Source organism: Corapipo altera, unplaced genomic scaffold (assembly GCF_003945725.1).
Source record: "Corapipo altera isolate COAL_440 unplaced genomic scaffold, ASM394572v1 95, whole genome shotgun sequence".
NCBI classification, from domain to species: domain Eukaryota; kingdom Metazoa; phylum Chordata; class Aves; order Passeriformes; family Pipridae; genus Corapipo; species Corapipo altera.
This window is the reverse complement of record NW_020884947.1, coordinates 2,736,496-2,756,223: the sequence shown is the minus strand read 5'-3', so window position 1 is coordinate 2,756,223 and position 19,728 is coordinate 2,736,496. Positions and strand designations below refer to the sequence as shown.

The following is a 19,728-nucleotide window of genomic DNA, read 5'->3' as shown; positions in this document are numbered from 1 at the left end:
CCCTTTCCCTCCCGTTTCCCGGTCCGTGCCAGCCCTGCCGCGTCCCCTCACGGCTCCGCGCAAGGGGAGGAGCGGAACCTCAGCCGGGCCCCGCCCCTCCGCCTGCCTCTTCCTCACGGCAACGCCACGCCCCCGCCCCCCCATTGGCTGCCCCCGCCCCGCTCCCCGCCCCCCCCGCCGCGCGGCACGCGCCTCCCGCCCCATTGGCCCCTTCCCCGCCCTTCATTTGCATGACGCCCCAGCCACCAATGGGCGGCCGCTGCCTGCTTAGCATGCAAGGAGGCGGCCAATCAGCGGGCGCGGGGGCCGGGCCACCACGTGCTGTTGCTAAGCTTCGGCTTCTAAATTGTTACTACACGGGCGGCCAATGGGCGCGGGCGGCGGGGATCTGTCAACATCCCCGGCCCCGCCGGGGGGGGCGCTCTGCCCGCCGATTGGCCCGGCCTCCGCCCCGCGTCCCGCCCCCGCGCCCGTCCGCGGCCCCCGATTGGCCACGCGGGCTGCCCGTCGGCCGTGTGTCAAATGTAGGTTGAGCGAGGTGCCTTAAAACCGGGGGCTCGGGAGTCCCCGCGCGTGAACTCGGCGCGGGGGGCTCGGGACGGGCAGCCATGGAATTGAACTCCCTGTTAATCCTCCTGGAAGCGGCCGAGTACCTGGAGCGGAGAGACCGAGGTACAGGGCGCAGGCGGGCAGTCGGTCAGGCACCCGCAGGCGCTCCCCGCCGCTCTCGGCCTTTGTTGTGAGGCGGCCGGGCCGGGGCAGCGGCCCCGCGCCCGCACCTGCCCGGGGGGGACCCGGGCTGCGCCGGCGGCACCGCGCTGGGGGAGCACCGCTGCTCGGAGCCTGCCTTGTTTTTCATATATATATATTTATATATAACCCCCCAAACAAACCAGAGGCGGGTGTTCTGTGCCGCCCTGGATGGGGACGGTGCGTGTGCAGCGCTCAGGATCCCTCTCGCTGCTCCGTGTGTGGCAGTCGGTGATTGTATGGCAGCTCCCCTCCCCCAGCGCAGCGTGACAAGGGTTTGCATGATCCGCCTCGTTTTTAGTGTGCATTCCAATAATCCTCCTAATTTCGGCACTTCGGTGGTGGTTTTTTGTTTTGGTTTGGTTTTTTTTTCCCCCCTTTTGGTTTACCGAGTTATGGGGTTTTTTTTGTGTGTGTCTCGCTTCTTTAAGAGATGCCAGAATAAAATGCAAACAAATCAACCGGAAAAAATTCTGTTCTTTACCCTAGCGTTCCTGCAAAGGAGGAAAAAATTGCATGGAAAAAATATATTGCCACTAATGCTGACTTTGTCCCTAGAAGCAGAACATGGCTATGCATCAGTGTTACCCTTCGATAGTGACTATTCCAGAAAGAAAACAAAGGCAGGCACCATGGCCAGAAAATCCCAGAATAACAGGTAATAGACGCACCGCTTTTTCAGAATGAATCGGCAGCTTTTCCAACGTGTCTATCTTATGTGCAGTGCATACATTTATGAAAAATAATAACTAATCCAGTGTCTCAGTTTTCCCCATCCCGGTAGTCGCCATTTTTCCCCTGGATGGGCTTGGCTCTGTTTTGATCTCTCATATAAACACTGCCACGCGTACACCATCTCCTTAGTACTCACTGCACTTCTGAGCCATCCGCCCTCATCGCTCCTTCTGCTCCGCGCTCACCGACAGCGGCTTTCGCTGCAGACCCAAACACCATCATCGCCACCCAGATTTCTCTTTGCATGGCACTAATTTCCACCCCCCCCCCCCCCCCCCCCCCCCATTTTTTTATAAACCCCCCGCCGCCCCCCCCCCCCCCCCCCCCCCCCCCCCCCTCGCAGCCCGAGCAGATGCAGCCTCCGGTTGCGGCGGCGCTGGGCTGCGGGCGGGGGAGCGGCGTGTGCGGGGCGGGGGGGGGGAGGGAGGACACCCACCGCAAACTCCAACTTATCCCGCCGGCCCGAGGTGAGGAGATGCCGGGGCGAACCTGACCTCGCCGTGCGTTCTGCCGCACCGCCGGGTCGCCATCCCCTCCTACCCGCTCGCCCCATGCGGGTCTGCCACAGCGCACGGCTCGGCGGCTCCCCGTGCCGGCGATGGCCCGCCCGCCGCTCCGCCGCGGGGGCGGCGGGGCTGTTGTTCCCCCGCAGCCGCCGCTACCTGCGCTGCGATGGCAGGGGCCGAGCGCTGCTGTGCGCAGGCTCTGCAGCTTTGTTTGCTGCTTGGGCAGCGGCTGTGTACGTGCAGGAGACTTCCCCGTCTTGCAGGGACACTGCCGGCCCCTGCCTAGAGCGAACCCAGCCCCGTGCTCTGCCTGCTCTGCTTTGCTCTTCCAGGGCTGCTGCTCCGGAGAGGACCGAGGACCGTGCCCAGCTTGGGCCTGCTTCGTCCCGGAGCAGCGATGCTCTGCCCCAGCGCAGGCTCCGCTCTGCATGGTCATGCTGAATGGTGGCTCCTGTAGAATAGCCTAAAATGAACTTGGCTTGCACGTGACTTGTTTTCCAAAGGAGCAGAGAGTCTCGGCAGGCCCGCTCGGCTCTTGCTGCTCCGGCGGGCATCCTGCACAGCGGCGGGGCAGCCGGGCCGGGTGGTGCTGGGGAGGTGCTGGGCAGATGGCCAGGAGCTGTTCGTGGGGCACTGGAGGTGCAAACCGAAATCAAAAGCTGACGAGCTCCCTCCTCGAGAAAAACACGAGCTGGTGAGCGCCCTGTTCGTGCCTGCCGTGGCCGAGCAGTGTGTCTTGAAGATGAACTGAGGGGGAGCAAATTGTTCCCCCACGCCCCTGCTCTGAGAAAGGCAACCATTTTGGGGGGTATTGATTGCAGTACTCCTACTTTTTTCAGTTTTAGTTGAATTCTTTGTCTCATCTTGGAGCACAGAGAAGACGTCAGTGCATTTTGAAAAAGAAAGTCATCAGGAGTGGGAGGCGTGTCTTGTGTCCTGAGACACTTCGCTCCTGGAGATTTTTAATTATTTTCTTATAAAGTATGCTCGCTGCCTTTAAAAAAAATTCAAAACAGGTTTCATAGGATTTCTAGCTGTAAACTGCTCCTCGATTTGTACAGATTTCTTGTCTGTTTCTTGCATTCAGGAATTCTGTCTTACTTACAGAGCTATTATTCCATCGTTTTCCGTTCTTAGGGCTCTTGCCATCCACTGTAAAATAGTTATTTGTCTGAACTGTAAGCTGCTTTCAGGAGTTTTTAGGAGAGGATTTGTAATCTATCAAATACAGCAGAATTAAAAGATTTTTGGTTACAGATTTGCTGGTGTTATTAAAGCTGAGGCAGACACATCTACTTGCAGTTACCCTCCTGCATTTTTTTCTACCTGCAGCCTTATGTTTATTTACCTGTTCAGTGTTTTGCTCTGATTCTCACTCTGTAGCAGTGGCAACCTTCAGAAATGCCATCCTGCAGTGTGCAGCAGGATGTTTACTTACACTTTCTTCTAGCTGCAGTGGTTAGGTGAGGAATGGGTCGTCTGTGTAACAGGACAGGAGGATGCTTGTCGAGGAATTGTTTCCAGTGTGGTCACTCCTGGGACAGTGGTTGCCCTGGTTCAGCATGGACACTGGCATGGGAAGCAGTGGCACATTGCTTTAATGCAGCTCACTGTTCCTTCAGGGACAGGGCAGCGGCAGCAGGGCCCTGTGGGCACCTCTCCCTTGTCCTTATGGGCTCTGTGCCTGTGTCCAGCAATTGCTGCTCACATTTGCCTGAGTGCTTAGATTTATGGGGGAGAAATTACCCTTACATTTGAACATGCAGTTGAAAATCCATGATGTGTACCAGCATCACTGTTTTATTTTTACTTAGAGGCTATAGGGGCCAAGCCCCAGACTAGACTGAATTTTTTATAAGACAGTTAATTCTTCCTAAGCAATTCAAAGACTAACAGAGGCAGACAACTGCCCAAAGTTCCTAGGATCTGGAGTGGTCGTGGATGATGTGAACCACTGGGCAAAGCATTTGCTGTATTGTTCCACCTTAACCATTCTGCAGAAGTGCTGGTTCGGAGCATCAGAGGCAGGCAGGTATGACTGCATACATGCCTGAAATACATGCCTTATTATTGCATTATTTTTCTGGATATAAAAATATATACTTAAGGTCAGAGGAGTAGGAAAGGAGCAGATAACCACACATTTCAAATCTGCAGGGGCATTGTTGTTTTCATCATCTGTTTTTGTATCCCGCTGCTTGCAGCATCTGATCAGATTAAAAAGTGAGATACACATATGTATGTGTATATATTTTTTTCATGCTTTATGAGCTTTACATATATAAAAACATCTTCCTTATTCTTGGAAAATGAGAAAAGAGGGAAGGAGGAGGAGAACTGTCAGATTTGAGGAAGCCTGGTGTGCTGTACCCTTCCTCTTTGTTCTGTATTTTCTTTATATTTCAAAACATGTTGCCTGCCTGTGGGGAGAAAAATGCACCCCATGTAGCACAGGTGTGCTGGGCAGCCCCCGTGGGCAGGGGGACATGGATGGATTCCAGCTGCCCTGTTGTTCAGCAGGGGCACTGATCGACACCTCCTTCCTCTACTGAGGAGGGGGTGATGTTCATGTAAGAAATCATATCCTGAGAGCTCCATCCCCTGTCGATGGCTGGCAAGGCCCAGACCCACAGGAGAAGGGGGAGGAAAGGGTGCCTGTCCTTTGAACGGGATGCTCGGCTCTGGGCTGAAAGCTTGCTGGCCTCTTGACTGTGACTAAGTGAGAAGTAATTTTGACAGGTCTGGATTCATGCAGGGGAAAACACCTGCAGAATTACATCTAATTAACCAAAATCTATAAGCCTTCTGTTCACTGTAGGAATTTAACATTTTTGCTTTGTCCACCACTAGCTTTAAATGAAAATTGAAAGCAGGTGTTAACAGTTTGTTGATAAACAATATTCTCGGGGGTTATTGGTAGCAATCAGACACAATTTTTAGCCATTTCTTTTTCATTTGTACATTAAAATAGTTGATGTTATGTGTTTTCTTCTCAGCTTCCTGTGATGTGCCCTTTCCCATGTCACACAAACCAAACTGCTTTGTTTTCTCTCTGGCTTGCCATTCGTTCTGTGTCCTCAGCTGAGATTCAGACTTGTTTCCCCCCAGTAATTTTGACCAAAATCCTCTGGCAAATGAAGCTGGATTCTTGTTTTGTGAAGAGGACAGGAGATTAGAGAAAGCCACAATATTATTTTTTGCAGGGAGGTAAACCTAGGTCACATCTTCTTGTTACAATAATACTTACCAGGTACTTGACTACTGTATAATAAATGTCTCCTCTTCACAGAGCAGTAGCTGTATGTAGCTCCTAAAGCAGTACCATGCAGTTTAATAATTCTTCTTAAGGTGTAGTTGGAATTGAAAAAAAGGCATAAAACAAACAGCTGGATTTAGTGAATAACAAATATTCTAAAGTTGAGCTTGCTGTTTGTTCCAGGGAAATGGATAGGTTACATGTGTGCGATGTGCCGAGGAGGAATGCGACACAAATCCGAAATTTGGTGACGTTTGCTCACAAGGCAGGGCACTCTGACAGAGAAACACGCAAGCCTGCAGAAAATTGGGCTGCTTCTGCCCTGGCTGTAATGACACTCACCAGGTGTGGGGTACCTTGAGCTGCATGTGGGTGTGAGTTGCATATGTGCCCATGCACAGGGGAGCTCGGGCAGCTGCTTTGCCATGAAAGGGTCAGAAATAAGGTAAAATGAAAACTAAAATCTTAGTGTTAGATGCCAGTCTGCTGAGGTCACGGTTAAATTTACTTGCAGAGAAAGGAACTGGTGGTGCAGTGTGTTTGGCCTGTTAATTTAGGAGCTGGTTTACTGAGGGAGAGGGAGCAAAATAAATGCCAGCTAATAAATATATCTTCTTTATCAATTAATATTTTTGTTCATATGTTATATAAATAGACTTGTACTTTGTGCTATGTTTTGGCGAAGGGTTATATGTAGAAAAAGATGAAAGCTGCATTTGGTGTTTCAAATAAAAACAGAGCTTCATGTCCGAATTCCTCTGTTGCTGTTGGCTCATGGCGAGGGTGAACCTGTGGCCCGCGAAACAAGCCCCTTGCTCTCTGCAGATGTTATTCTGTGCCCGTACAGAGCAGCTTAGGGATCGCAGCCTGATTTTTATTTTATTTTTCCTTATTTTTTTTCTTTTTTTTTTTTTTTTTTTTTTGTGGGAGACCAAGAATAAAACACTGCAAAGCAGACTGTGCAGGCACAGCTCCTCTGATTTTTTTGCCTGGATTCCTGAATTCGATAGATCCTTCTGGGTTTGCTTTCCTAAAGCTGGCAGCACAGGGACAGCAACTGATGTCACCGCGCATGGTTTTAAAACTGAGGCATTTTAGTCCCAATGAAACATCTCGCCAGCAGGCCTCTCGCCCCTGAGGAACTGCAGTAGGTCTGCAATGTTTGGGAGCTGCACTGCTCCTGCAATTGAGGAAAACAAATCGCCACAGTATTAGAAGCACGTTCGGACCTGGCCACTGCAAACATGTGGCAGCACAAACTTGAATGGGATACTGGAGACAGAACTCTGCATCGAGGCTGTGCCGGTATGCCTGGTTCCCAGATCCCAGCTGAATCTGCAGAACCGGTTAAATTTTGCTATGAGGAGAATGCAAAATTAATTTTTAGTGGATTCATTCCAAACAGGCTCGCTCTTTGACAGGCTGTGAGCAACGTGTCCAGTTTGAAACAAATGGAAAAAACCCAACAACCAAGGAGCAGTGAATACCAGGCAGGTCACGTGCTTATGTTCAGGTTTATCTGGTGCTTTTCAGGTGCATCCCACAGCAGGTCACAGGTATAGACAGGGAATTTCCTGGAAGCGCATCTGGATCCTTCCAGTGAAAAGCTGCATAGCAGTCGCATTCACAGAGGACTGCAGGTGTAAGCCTCGTGCTTTTACACACCTGCTCTTTTGGGAGTGGGAACTGGATGTAGACACTTAACGTGTAGCACCTTGTAAAACTTCTTGCTCTGTTTGTTCTTACTTTTTTGGCCTGGACAAAAGGTGAAGTGCAGGCAGCGTAGTTTGCACATGGCTGTGTGACCTTAGGTGGAGTTATATCCTCTGCACATGGGTTGTATAACACCCTGGCAGCCCTGCCTGTACTAGAAAGCCCTGGCACGGGTGAGGTGCTTGCCACTGTTTTAAGCACTTCGTTAACTAGCCTGCTTTGCTCCCTATAGTGCTTTAAAATGTGTTGGCAACTGGTAGTGTATTGGTGACTCACGGTCTAGACCTTAACACTGGGCTATAAACTTCAGCAGTTCACTGCTTTTGTTAGGAGCTGTGCTGGTTTCCCATTGACAAGATGCCCTATCTGGTGGGGTAAATAGATGGAGGAGTAGGGAAGGTGTATTAATACTGAAAACTTAATACTTAAATAAACTTAAGGCTGCACATCGTGCATAGAGTGAAATCTTAACCTATTATGCACGTGAGCAGTTCCTGCTGGCTCACCTCTAAGCTGGCAGAAAGTGGACTTGGAGGGGGCCGTCACCTTTTCTGTTTTAGTCTCACCATCTGAATTAGCACCTGTCTGAATTACTTAGGTGAGTCTGCTGAATCAATAGAATTCTCAAATGCAGTACCTTGAATTGTTGTTTAGGGAAAGGATGGTGGAGGGGGACGGCTCTGGGGATGTGCTGTTGGAAGTGGCAAAACATCTTGGAGGCCAACATCTGCATTTACTTGGCTCCTCTTTGTTCTTTCAAATCTTCTTTTGACAGTTTCTTCACAAAGAAAATTTAACTGCTATTTCATAGCCAGTGAACTGCTCAGCGTCTGCTAAAGGAATATTAGAGCTGTCTCAGGTCAATGGTGTAGTTTGGGCAGCAGCGTTCCTGATCTGTGATTTTGCTGATGATTTTTTTTATTGGCTTTTTCCCTTTTTTTATCTGAATTTTTTATTGTCACCTTTTCACTGTCACCTTTTCATCACTTCTACTCCCAACTCTGCCAAGTGAACCTAAGCTAAACACCAGAAATCTTTCTTCTCTTGCAGCCTTTTTTTTAAGGGCTCCACAGACCATTTGTGTGAAAAACACAGTTGTACATCTGTCTCTTTTATGTAAATACACATATAGATATATCTTCTTAGTCATGGCCTACATCTTATCTTTTACTGAAGCAATAAAAGACTCCATTTTGAAACAGGGTACGGTGGCTACTGGGTTGTGTGCAGACCAGTTCTTATGTTTTTTCCCCTCACTTCAGGTTGCATGAAAAGCAGAAGGAGATGGATATTCTTGCAATATATGGTACTGTAGACAGTGAAGGAGATAAAAAACAATATTTAGAGAGAAGTTCATCTTTTCTGTAAATAAACCCAACAACAAAAAAAACCCCATCATGCTTGTGATAGGGCATTTAACTTGTGTAGGTGGAGCAACTCTCAGGTAAATGTCAGGACTCTCGGTTTTGGTTCCTGCATAAGGGCCTGATGGTTGAGGCGTTAGTCAGCCCCCCCCCACCTCCCGAAATGTGTGGCTGGTGCCCACGTTTGCACACTGCAGGCTTTTATGTCCCAAAGAGCTCTGCAAAGAGGCACACACCCACCACTGCTCTGTTTGGTAGCTGGCACAACCGCAGTCATGCCCCTCCAGAGCTGGTTTGGCAGGACAGACCCCAGGAGAACACAGGGATCAATCACCCTTTGTGGACCAGAGGTGCCCTGTGGGTGTGCTGCATGCAGGACTTCCAGCTGCTCACTGCATCCTCTCTTAACCCAGCAAAACACTCAGTGCAGGCTGAATTTCTTGGCCAGTGGTTCTTGTGCTGTCCCTGTGTGTGCTCACTGGAGCTACCGTGAGCTTTGCTGCAGCAGACAGCTTGGAATGGGCCCGTTCCACTGATTGTGTTCATCTTCGTGTCTAATTGCCAGAAATGTCAAGTATTTCATGCTATAGGGATGAATCCAGACCTCTCTTCCAGAGTTCCCTGCAAACAGTGTCTTCGTGCCTTTGACAGGCCCACTGGGCATGTTTGGGGACAATGGTACCCTCCTGAACTTCTGTTTCCCATGTATGTTCATAAACATTGGTGGATTTGGCAGTAGTGTTTGTCAATTTTTGTAAACATCGGGGTGGAGAAAAAGTTTGATCTCTTTCTCTGAAGACATGTAGTAGAAAATAAAAACCAATTTCCCCTTATTGTAGTCAAATGGCAAAGGCAGTAAAACACGGCAAACCAAGCCCACCCTGCCCTGTTTATGTAGCACTGAATATGTGTAAAACACTTTCAGTGTTGCTGCATTGGTCAACAGCACTTAGGAATACACACATTACTTGATTGTAAAAAAAATCACGTAGAGAATTCCTAGGCTTTTCAGAAAGAGACAGCAGGTAGTGAGTGATGTAATTGATGTCTTGGTACCAACACTGAGGTGCTTTTTTGGGAGAGTGGATTAGTATCAGTGCTGAGCCTTGTAAGCATTTCAGTTTTACCTGCAGAGGGGCAGTTCACTGAAGTGCTTGCAGGATCAGGAGCTGCACTCGCTTGCGGGTTTGTTCACTGGGTGTTTGTTTGCCTGAGCTTCGCTTTCTTTTTCCCCCCTCTATGGATGGAGTGATGCTTTGTCATCAGTAACACCCAGGTAGAGCTGCAGCATCCAGCTGCACGTGTGTGTGCAGGGAGAGGCAGGACAGCTCTCCACCAGGCAGCGTTTCTGCGGGAAGGCTTTCTCCCCTCAGGATGTCGTTGCTTGCTGGAGGGCCTGTGCACCTACCCCTCCAAAAAAGCCAAGAAACTGTGCACTCACCCTTCCTTGAAGCCCCCTCGGTCAGCTGCAGGCTGGGGCTGCAGCACGCTGGAGCAGAGCTGCTCTGACATCATCTGCCTGCCCTAAAAGCTGCCACTGCCTCTGGATCTTTTGATCCTTACGTGCTGGGCATGCATTCGGTGGGACAAAACTGAAAAGTCTGGAAAATTGCTTGTTTTGAAATGGTGACAATAACTTCATTTTAGGGATGTTTTTAATCTGAGCTGTATAAATAAATAAAATTAATATTTTCAGCTGAATCAGTAAAAAAAAAATCATTCAAGAATTTAGGGCTGCCTTCTAATGGCAAAAAACCTGAGGCATTGGTTGGGGAAAAAAAATCTCCAATCCTAGTAGACTGGAAGAGGATAGTATACTGCTGTGGTCAGTAGAGACAGTGATATTTTTGGTTTCTTTTTCTGTTTGTAGACTCAGAAGAATTAAGAGGATTCCTGTTTTTTTTGCCATTAAGATGTCAACAACAACAACAGCAGTGATTAGCTGCTGATTTTTCTTTCTGCTGCTCTGTAGGCTTGAAAGTTGGCTTTTTGGGTGCTTTTTGCTCTTACCTGCTACCATTTAGATCTTCTAACTCTTTCTGCCCCCTCATAATTTTTCTTTACAGATAAAAATCTTGTGGGCTGTTTTTATTGCTAACTTGCTCATTTTTTATGTTCCTTTCTGTCTCTGAGTGTATTGAACACTAAAAAATGCAAATTTATTGTAATTCCTCCCCAAACCCACGGTTTACTCATGGAAATTAAGTTGATACCTTCAAGTATCTAAGGGATGTAAAAGTGAACCAATTTAATAGCAAAGCTGTTTCATAATCCATATAAATGCATGTTTTAGAGAACTCTTTTGTGACTTATGCAGATGTAGGCTTTTAAATATTCTAAAACTTGGTTTATTTATCCTTTTCTCTAATATTTCTTTTCTCTTTTTAATAGGTCATCACACAACGAACTAGAAAAACATAGGTAAGTCTTGAAAAAAAAGCTAATTAAAAGATGTGTGGTTGACATTCAGGTTACCATGTTTTTTGAAGGATATTTTGCTGAAATTGTTTTGATTCAGCACTGAGTAGGTTATTAAAGTTGTTTTGGATTCTTTTATCAACTAAAATCTGATAGGTATAGTATTATTTGGCTTTTTTTTTTCCTGTTTGGTGTGCTCTTCTTGAAACATCCCTGATAATTAGCTTTGGACTGATTAATGCTGTAACTGGATAACCAAATTGTTGCTAACAAAGAATCTGATTGCAGCAACTGTTTGCTAGAGGTGTTAAATGCTATAAGTACAAAGTATTTTGTGACTGAGGTGAATGATTTTCGGGAACAATGTGTCACAGAGGGTTATTCTATGTTTGTTTTTTTTTTTAAAGTATGCCTAAAGTGCAGTTAATTTTCATCTTGCATGTAAGTACCTACAGATACGTTTTTCCCCTCCGTCTGCTTCCTTGCTGGTGCGTGTCCTGTCCGGAGAGCTGTGTGTGATAGAAATGGGCACCTCCTGAGCTGCAGCCCTGGTCTGGTGTATCCAGCGCTGGGAAAAGCCGGACTTATCCAGGACAGACATTAGACCCTGCAGACCTGAGATGTATAGAACTCAGGTTTTGGAGGCAGTGTTCCCTGTCCATTGTATCATGTCAGAGTTTGTTTGCAGATGGGCCTTTGAGCTGTTTGAAGTCTCTGGGGTGCACACAGAGAGCTCTGAGAGCAAACAGTGCCTGTCTTGGCTCTGCCTTTTGGTTCCCTCACTGCAGGATTGCTGCCTTTCACTTACCGTTCAGGCAGCAGGATAAACTCTCCTTCGGGTAGTTTTCTGTTCATTTCGTGTAGCTTGTGGTCTTTCGGGTTTTGTGCATCCAGAGAAAGCAAGGGTGGTGTGTGTGAATATGATTTAAACTATTTGCATGCATCTAAATACGTGAAACGTGGTTGATGGCACAACAAGATTGGACTCGTGGGGGTTTTTTTGTGTCTTGTTCTGTGGCTGCAGTTATGTAGCAGCTAGACCATCACTTCCCTTGCATGCTTACATGCTTTCCTGTAGTTTAATTGTAATATGAGTAAACTGTAGCTCTGCCTAATAGCCACGTGGTCATCCTAGAGATGAGAGGAACTGGAGAAGGCTCAAGCTCACAAACACAGGCCTCAGCTATTGCAGTGCATTGCAATGCAGTGCATTGGCTAAGGCAGTGACATCAACTGGCAGAAGTTCTGCTGATAGAGTCTTCAGGAAAATAGCTGCATGTAAAATTCTGTTCTTTGGTCTCACTTCTTTAAAATAATAAAAAAAAAATCATTGGCCCCAACTGTGATTCTTTCTCACTCTCATTTTTTTCCATCCTCATTTTAGATACTCTGTTCCATTTCTTCCTTCCCCCCTGCTCCATCATTACTGACCTGTTGTCATCTAAACTCCATATTCTCTTTTTTTTTCCTTCAGTCATTTTTATAACCCAAGCATGGAGTTGCCTCTTCTTCCCTCTGCTCTGCCTTAATGTGTTTAAGCAGCACAGTAAATAAGGCACAGCAGCATCAGCAGCAGATGCAGGGCCAGAAGGAGAATCTATTAATTGTTCAATCGCTGTTCTCACTTTCAGTTGTGTTGTATCTTTGTAGTAGTTGGACCATATAGTATTTTCCTTGCTACCTTTTCTCTCTGCCATTTCAAGGTCAAAATAGGTAAACTGCACAGTATGTCGTGTGATTATACAACTGATGTTTGTAACTGCTGCTGCTTGCTGTGCCTCCTGCAGTTAGACTATACTTGAAGCCAGATTTTTATTATTCCTGGTGAGAACCTGCAAATTAGTGTGAGATCCTTGTTTGTGCAAATGGGTGTTCGCAAAAGCAAATGAGATGTGTACAGTTCTAGTTGCCTGATGTATTGGCGTGAAGGACTCCTGCAATTTTTATTTCTCTTTTTTTTAACAACCCCCTCCTCCAGCGCTGTGGGTGTATGAGCAGATAATAACCGATCACAGTGTTTTTCACGGTGTTTCACTAAAATTACATTAAAATCTATCAAGTGTCTTGCAAAGTTTAATGAAAGATTCACAGCTGTAGTGTGTCCCTGTAGCAGCTGGTCCTTTCGGCAGAGCCTGTCCTCCTTCCCCAGCACAGCCCTGCCCTGTCAGCTGGGAAGCACTGGATGTTGATTTTGGAGGTGTATCCTTTCCAGGACCAGTGCCTTTGACTCACCACTGCCGTGATGCTTCTCTGGCGAGACACACTGGGTTATCTCACAGGAGCCTGTCGAGGAGGAGCGGAGAAGATGGCCGTGCTCATCCTCCTCCTTACCCAGTCCCTCCCGTGGTGTCTGTGGGCTGGACTCGGTGCTGGAGGGCAGGGAAATGGCTTCCTCATTTACAGGGCCGTTGTGTCCTGCATGAAGGTGGCCAGAGCTGCCACTGACTGGAAAGCCATGGTAGCCTTGTTGTGTGTGTGGTGCTGTTGCAGGTTCTGCACTGGTGTTGCACATCACAGGTTTTACCGGTGGATTTGACGTCGGTGGGAATGGCAGTGGTTGTTGATCTCTGCGTGTGCCGGCTTGGCCGTTTGGCACCACTACTTTAATTTGCATGGAAGCAGAGACATAATTCCAAGAAAAAAATCTTGTTATATGTTAGAATTCAGATTACAATTATGGTAAAGTGTTTGTCAGCAATTCATACATCCTTTTTTTTCTGCTTTAAGTCTCCCTAAAATACCTTGCTCAGAAATTCAGTGTGTGCTCCTTATAACGAAACACTGTAAGGACTTACCCTCTAATGGCAGTCTTATTTTGGTCCTGTGTGGTCAACATTTACATCTTGGAGCCATGAAACAGGAATCCCCTTAAATAAAAAGTAGGAAGGCAGGAAATCTTCTCTCCTAAGGACAGATGAGGTCCTAGAAGATATTTTAATAATTACAGACAGGTTACAGTGGCACTTGGATGTAACTAGTTCCTAATGACAAATATATACATGTATATTCATTTATATATTTTTTGTTGTTTCCAGCCAGGCCATTATGTCTGTAGGCTTTCACAGAGCAATGTAAACTGTAAGTAAATTAGTAGTCAGACTTATTGCAAGGAAATTTTTAAATTGACCTGACCTGACAATTGTGTAAAGGAATTCAACTTTCACAGTGTAAAAAACCCGCAAGAATTCGTGAAAGCCATAAGCTTCTTAAAAATACACAGCATAATCTCATTTATTTGCATCAATTTATACTAGTTCTACATTAGAAGGTAAAAGCCAAGGTGTATCCCCCTGAAGACTGTGCTGAGATCTCTGCAATGCTCTGTGAAGGCAGAGAGTCACCTGCCTTCAGCTGTTCACATCTGGACTTGCGCCCCCCAGCTCATGCAAAGCCATGGGAGGGAGCAGGAACAGCACCTCCCCGCCGTGGTCCATCCTTTTTTGTTGGAAGCAGATGGAGCCCTGACAAAGGATGCTGGGATCAACCCATCAGAGTTATTCAATCCTACCTGGTCATGAGGAGCTCTGCTGCAGGAGGAATGCAAGAATTCTTGCCCTTTCCCTGGCAAAGTCTTTGAAAACAGCTTGTGAAACTTGATGATTTTAAAGAACAGCTTTTAAGAATTAGTGAGGAAATGAATTAAAACGTGCCTTGAAATTGGCAAGCCACGTGCTGCTGTCCCCAGACTGGCACCATGTGAGCTGAACAAGTGCTGTCTGACCCTGGGATGGCTGGATCTAGGGCCCAGGTCCCCAGGCTTAGGTTTGACAAAAGCTGACGAGCTGAGCCCTATGGAGGTAAAAGCCAGGCATTGCTGTTGGCAGAGGTGTACTCTAGGGGCATTTCCCTGCTTTCCTGTGGAAGGTGCTCCAAGAAGTGGAAGTGCATAAGTGTTTAGCTCCATCACTGGATATCAGGTGAGACAGGGAGCAGTTCCCTCTTGTTCAGGGCTCACTAGTTTATAGTGCAGAAGGCTGAGACTGCTGTGGAGGTGGCCTGCATCAGTTGAGGGAAACAACCCTGAATTTTTAGAAGTACAAGACTAGGATGGGGAACACATGAAACAATGTAATTTGCAAAACCTTACAGAAGAAAAGAAAAATGCTTGCTTTCTTCCCAAAGGAGCCTAATGTATGCTTTGATTAGAGTGCTGATGAGGGGGAGACTGAAAGTGTTGCCATGTGCAAAGAAGGTAATGCTGACCAGAGGTTTGGGTAGTGCTATGTGTAGTCCTAAAACGTAGTATCTTGTCAGAAAAAGGTTTTTTCTATTACATCATCATGTGTATGAAATGGATATCTGTATATAAACATAGGTTTTGATGAGCAGTATATATTTTGATGAGAGCCTTACAATGTGCAACATTAGCTAGTACAGTAAATAGAACAGGTGCCTCTGAAGCTAAGTTCTAATAGGTAGTTTTCTCATGAAGGAAGTGCAAGTGCAGGAGCACAGTTACATTCAATTTCACCCACCAGAGTTACTTCGAGTTTAAAATTTACATAAGCTGAGAGTATGTCTTGAAATTCTCTCTGTGGTGCTTCATGCTAGTAAACTGCAGAGTTAATGAAAAGCATGTAATTGGCAGTTGCTGATAAACCTGGAAGTTTTGAAACAGAACTGAAAGGTCATTGAAATAATAGCATACCAAAACAATACTTACTGTTTATTTTTGTTATGGGCTGCCTTTTCAAAATCATAAATTACCATTGTGGTCAGCACGGTTATGCAGCATAAAGATGTAACTGCATTGATCCATCACTCTGAATGGCTGTGGTGCCACCACTAACTGAGGAGGCCCCCAAACTGGTGGTGGAGGTAAAGTCCTTCCAGGAAAGGGTCACCCAGTATGTGTCTCACTGCTGTGCTTCCATCATGAGTTTAACCCTGGTCACACACTGGTGCTGCTGGGCCCTGCTTCCTGCCGGCACAGCAGGAGGGGAGAAGCTTCCTGACCCAGCTCACTGTCAGAGGCACACCCTGATGCCAGCACAGGGAGAGGGTGGGATGGCTTCTTTGAGTGACAGTGTTAATTTACAGTGTTAATTTACAGTACAGAGCAGTTACAGTTCACTTCGCTGTCAGTTTAATGTTTCTCCTAAACATCCAGTTTTGGCTGCTGTTGCTTGGAGTGCTGTGCTGGATGGGTCTTACTGACCTGGGACAGATCTCATTGTTATAATGGGTCTATAAAAACTGCCATTTCTAGGATGTGTCCAGATTATATCTAAACCATCCAGATAATGTGGCTGCTACATTATTGGTGGGAACCACGTTGTCTTACTGGCTGAACTTAACCTCCCTACTAGATCTGTTCTGGTTTTCTCATAGAGTAAGATGAGAACTTTTTTACACCATCTCATTGGTGTGAAATGGTTTGTTACAATTCCATTGAATTGCAATAAACATACCTTTGCACTGCTTTATCAAGGTAGTGTCTTAGGAGCGTGACTTGCCTTTTGTGATCTGAAGACCACCATGGTTTGGGCACCAGCTCCTCCTGCCCAGCTATGGCTGCTTCTCTGAGGGTGCCAGCTGTAGTGGGCAGGTGAATGGTGTTGACTCAGCCAGTGCAAGCCTGAATCTCAGCTTAAACCCCCTTTTACCTGTAATTTAATCTGAGGCATTTGTGTCTTAAATTTCTGTTGTGTGTTGTTGTTTTTTTTTTGAAGAGCTTGTTTAGTGAAGTCCATAAAAAACTGGACCCGCAGAACTGAAGATTTAATTCTGTGCTTTTGCTGAAACATCCCATGTTTCTGGGTCTGACTGATCTATGGAATTAAAGAAATTGAAAGGTTTAAAACTTTGCATTGAAATGCTGTTCTTTCCTCACCATTTCCCCATTTCTAGAGAATCAGCAAGTGTCTGGACCTGTGGCTTTTCCTGCACTACCTGCTGCAGTAACTACTATAAATACTTCTGCACTGAACTGCTGTCTTTCCAGTGCACATAGCAACTCACCTGATTATGCACTCCCAACAATAGTATCTTCCCACCTAGACTGCTGGTTTGGAAAGGAGGGGTATATTAAGCAGGTGAAGCTTGGAAGTTAATCTGCTCAGGAAGTTATATTCCAGGTGTCAGAGATGTGCACATCCTCATGCTTTGGACAAAGCTTCTATTTGGCAATGCAAAATGGGCCCAAAATACAGCCTTGACTCAATTGTAATGTCCTTCTTCCTGCTGAAGTTGGCTTTAAACTGTGGAGCCCAAGTGCAGTCCTGGGTCTGGGCTCCAGAAAGCCGTGTGCTTCCTGGCCAGCCCAGCAGCCAGCAGAGAGCAGATGGGCGAGGAACCAAGTGCATGTGTTTTTTTCCACTTGAATTTGTTCATGCCTCTCTCCAAACATAGTCCACAGTGTGTCAGCCTCTAATGGACTATGTGAAAGGTGGTTTATGTTTTCAGCATCTGCTAATTGACCTGACCAGTTCTTACCCAGCATGGTAGAGAGAGTGGGCTGGTCTCATACGAAGAGGAGATGAGTGGGCTGGAATTCCAGCTGCTTTCAGGACTCCACAGACAACAGCGAGGTGCTGATTCCCTGCAAATAAGGGAAGAGAAGCCTGATGGTGACTGCTCTCTTGATTGGAGGAGAAAAAAAAAATTGTTGAATTAGGTATTAAAAAAAAATTTTTTTTTTAAGCTTGCTCAGCTACATTTGGGCAAGTGAGCTGGAACTTGATTTTTTTTGTAAAGGTATTTAGGCAGCTAATGGGCTTTAAGAAGTTGGCCTCTCAAATGAGTCTTACGTAATGCCATGGGAATCTTTGGCTGCAGCCCAACCAGTCAAGTCTGTGGAAGCCCACAGACCAAAACTGGGTATACGGAAGTGGTACCTGCTGTGGTTTGAAGAAGTGGCAAATGCACCTGCAAGCCAGCAGTGCAGCTCCAGCTCTTTAAGGCAAGGTTGGCTCTGCACTCAGGATTTACACCAAATATGCAGGAGGCTGGATTACTTTTTTCCAAGTATGTCATGAGCACTGATGTCACAGTTGTCCCTGGTTGGAGCAGACAAAAAGGGATCAATCTAAGCTGGAGGAAGTGGCTGTATTCCGTGGGTTGGTTGTCCTGTCTCTTCTTCTCCCCGCCTCCATGCTACACTGGCATCTCTAGCTCTATTTTTAGCACTCCTTTCCCTGGAGGGCCTATGCTGTTTGAGTATTGGATATGCCATGGCCTGGTCCCAAATTCAAAATGTCTCTTTCTGGATGGAACAGTGTGTACTTCCCTGTTGCAGCTCATGCCCCTTTCCTCTCGTGGTCTCTGTCAGCAGACACTTGTGCTTAGATTTACTGCACAGAATTCCTTTGCAGGTCAAGTAGTTTTTAATCTGTGTTTTTTCCCCTTGGTACACATGATGGTTTAACATGTGGCAGGCTGTGGGCCTGACTCTGCCTCACACCCAGGGGATTTCAGTAGGAGCTGTGCCTGCAGCCTGAACCCTACATCACATCCGGGCAGCTGCAGAGGATGCAGTCAAGGTTCCAGAAAGTTACTGAGCATGAACATTTAGCCAGTAGATCATAAATGTGAAAAAGCATAATGCTGTTCCTTCACAGAAGCTTAATTTGAGCCTTTTTTTGAAAAACAAAATAAACCCAACCCCCCTGCCACCTCCATGCATGGGATCCAGTTAAAACTGACTGTTCTTGTCCTAAAGAACTGTGCAAACTACAAGAATGGATAAGATACTCCTTCTATCTGCCCCTCCCTATTTTTGGAAGGAGAGAGTTGTTTTGGGACTTCATAAGAGTGCTGTGTTTTGAGATGGAAATGCATATGCCGAGCTATGTACACACCCTGGTAAACTAGAGCAGGATGACAGGACTTGTCAAAGGATGTCAAGTGGCTAAAATTATTGTTTAATTCTAGTTTATGCTGTGCAATTTTTTTTCTATACAGATTAGTGTAACTAATTGTGTAGTGTGTGGAGATTGGCACAGCTGACACAGAAGAGATGTGAGCTTGGATGTAGGTACATGAGGTCACATTGCAATGCTTCTGACTTGAAAAACTAACAACTCTAGTTACAGGCTACATGCCCTACATTAAGCAAGCCTATATTAGATTCTGCCTTATAACGAGAAAGCAGAAGATTTGGGTAGCAGTCAAAGACTACGTCTGACCATGGTAAAACGTTTCTAAAAAGCTGGAGGACTAGTGGTGAGTCCTCTTTTCCCAAATGCCACTTTGGGATTAATGCCTGACAAATTTATCTGCTTTTCTTTCCTTGATGGTTCAATTTAGACAAGTAAGTGAAGATACAAGGTGCTAAGTAAGAGACCTGCCTGGCATGTAATTGCTGCCAGGACTCAGCAGCTCCTATTGAAGTGAGGAATACCATCACTGTTTGCAAATACCGGCTGCACAGACACTCTTGTGTCTTACATAGCACATTAGCTGGTATTTACAAAACATAAAGGTAGCAAACCCTGTAATTCCCCCAAGAAAGCTGACTTAATCCCGATTGGTAGGTGCTGTTGTGTTGACTGCTGCAATGAACAGCATGGGTGGAGCAAGTAATTTCTGCTAGGGAAATTTGGGAGCTTGTTGTGTGTGTTTGGCTAGAAGCAGTTATTGGGTGTAGGTGCTAAGAGGTGTTTAAAATAGACTGCTGGGTGCCTTGGTTCCCACTGCCTGACTTTACATACTCACATGGCAAGTGGGTCCAAACTTCCGGCCCTTCCTTCCATTGCCAGATAATCTCAGGACACTGCACTTAAGAAATCTGGGCTGAGTTTTGTGGGAAAGAAGAAGGAGGAAGGGGAGAAGAGTTTTGAAAAGCTTTTCCATACCTTAGCATCTCCAAATGGATAATTTTCAGATTCTAATTGACTGCACCCTGTCTGACTCGGGGACCACCAGCTTTGTACTGTTCAGTGGAAAGGGAAATAGGATGGAAATTAAATTATAAACAAGGCACTATCTGTGCTGTGGCAAGCTATATCTAAACTTTGGGGCAGGACTGTCAGATATCTGCAAGTGT

The 19,728-nt window shown here is 46.3% G+C and overlaps 1 protein-coding gene across 3 annotated transcripts in view; it reads left to right on the top strand.

Annotated features, from left to right (window-relative positions):
• Nucleotides 1–530: 530 nt before the first annotated feature.
• The window catches only part of MXD4 (MAX dimerization protein 4), a 38,567-nt gene continuing 19,369 nt past the window's right edge, over nucleotides 531–19,728 (top strand). The window contains exons 1-3 of one of the 3 annotated variants that reach the window (XM_027662654.1): nucleotides 531–672; nucleotides 1,312–1,408; nucleotides 10,716–10,745. In XM_027662654.1, the coding sequence (XP_027518455.1) occupies nucleotides 609–672; nucleotides 1,312–1,408; nucleotides 10,716–10,745 (191 nt within the window). In that variant the 5' untranslated portion in view covers nucleotides 531–608. Of the gene's footprint in view, nucleotides 673–1,239; nucleotides 1,409–10,715; nucleotides 10,746–19,728 lie in introns of all 3 variants that reach the window. The other 2 variants (XM_027662653.1, XM_027662651.1) reach the window with 2 other exon arrangements.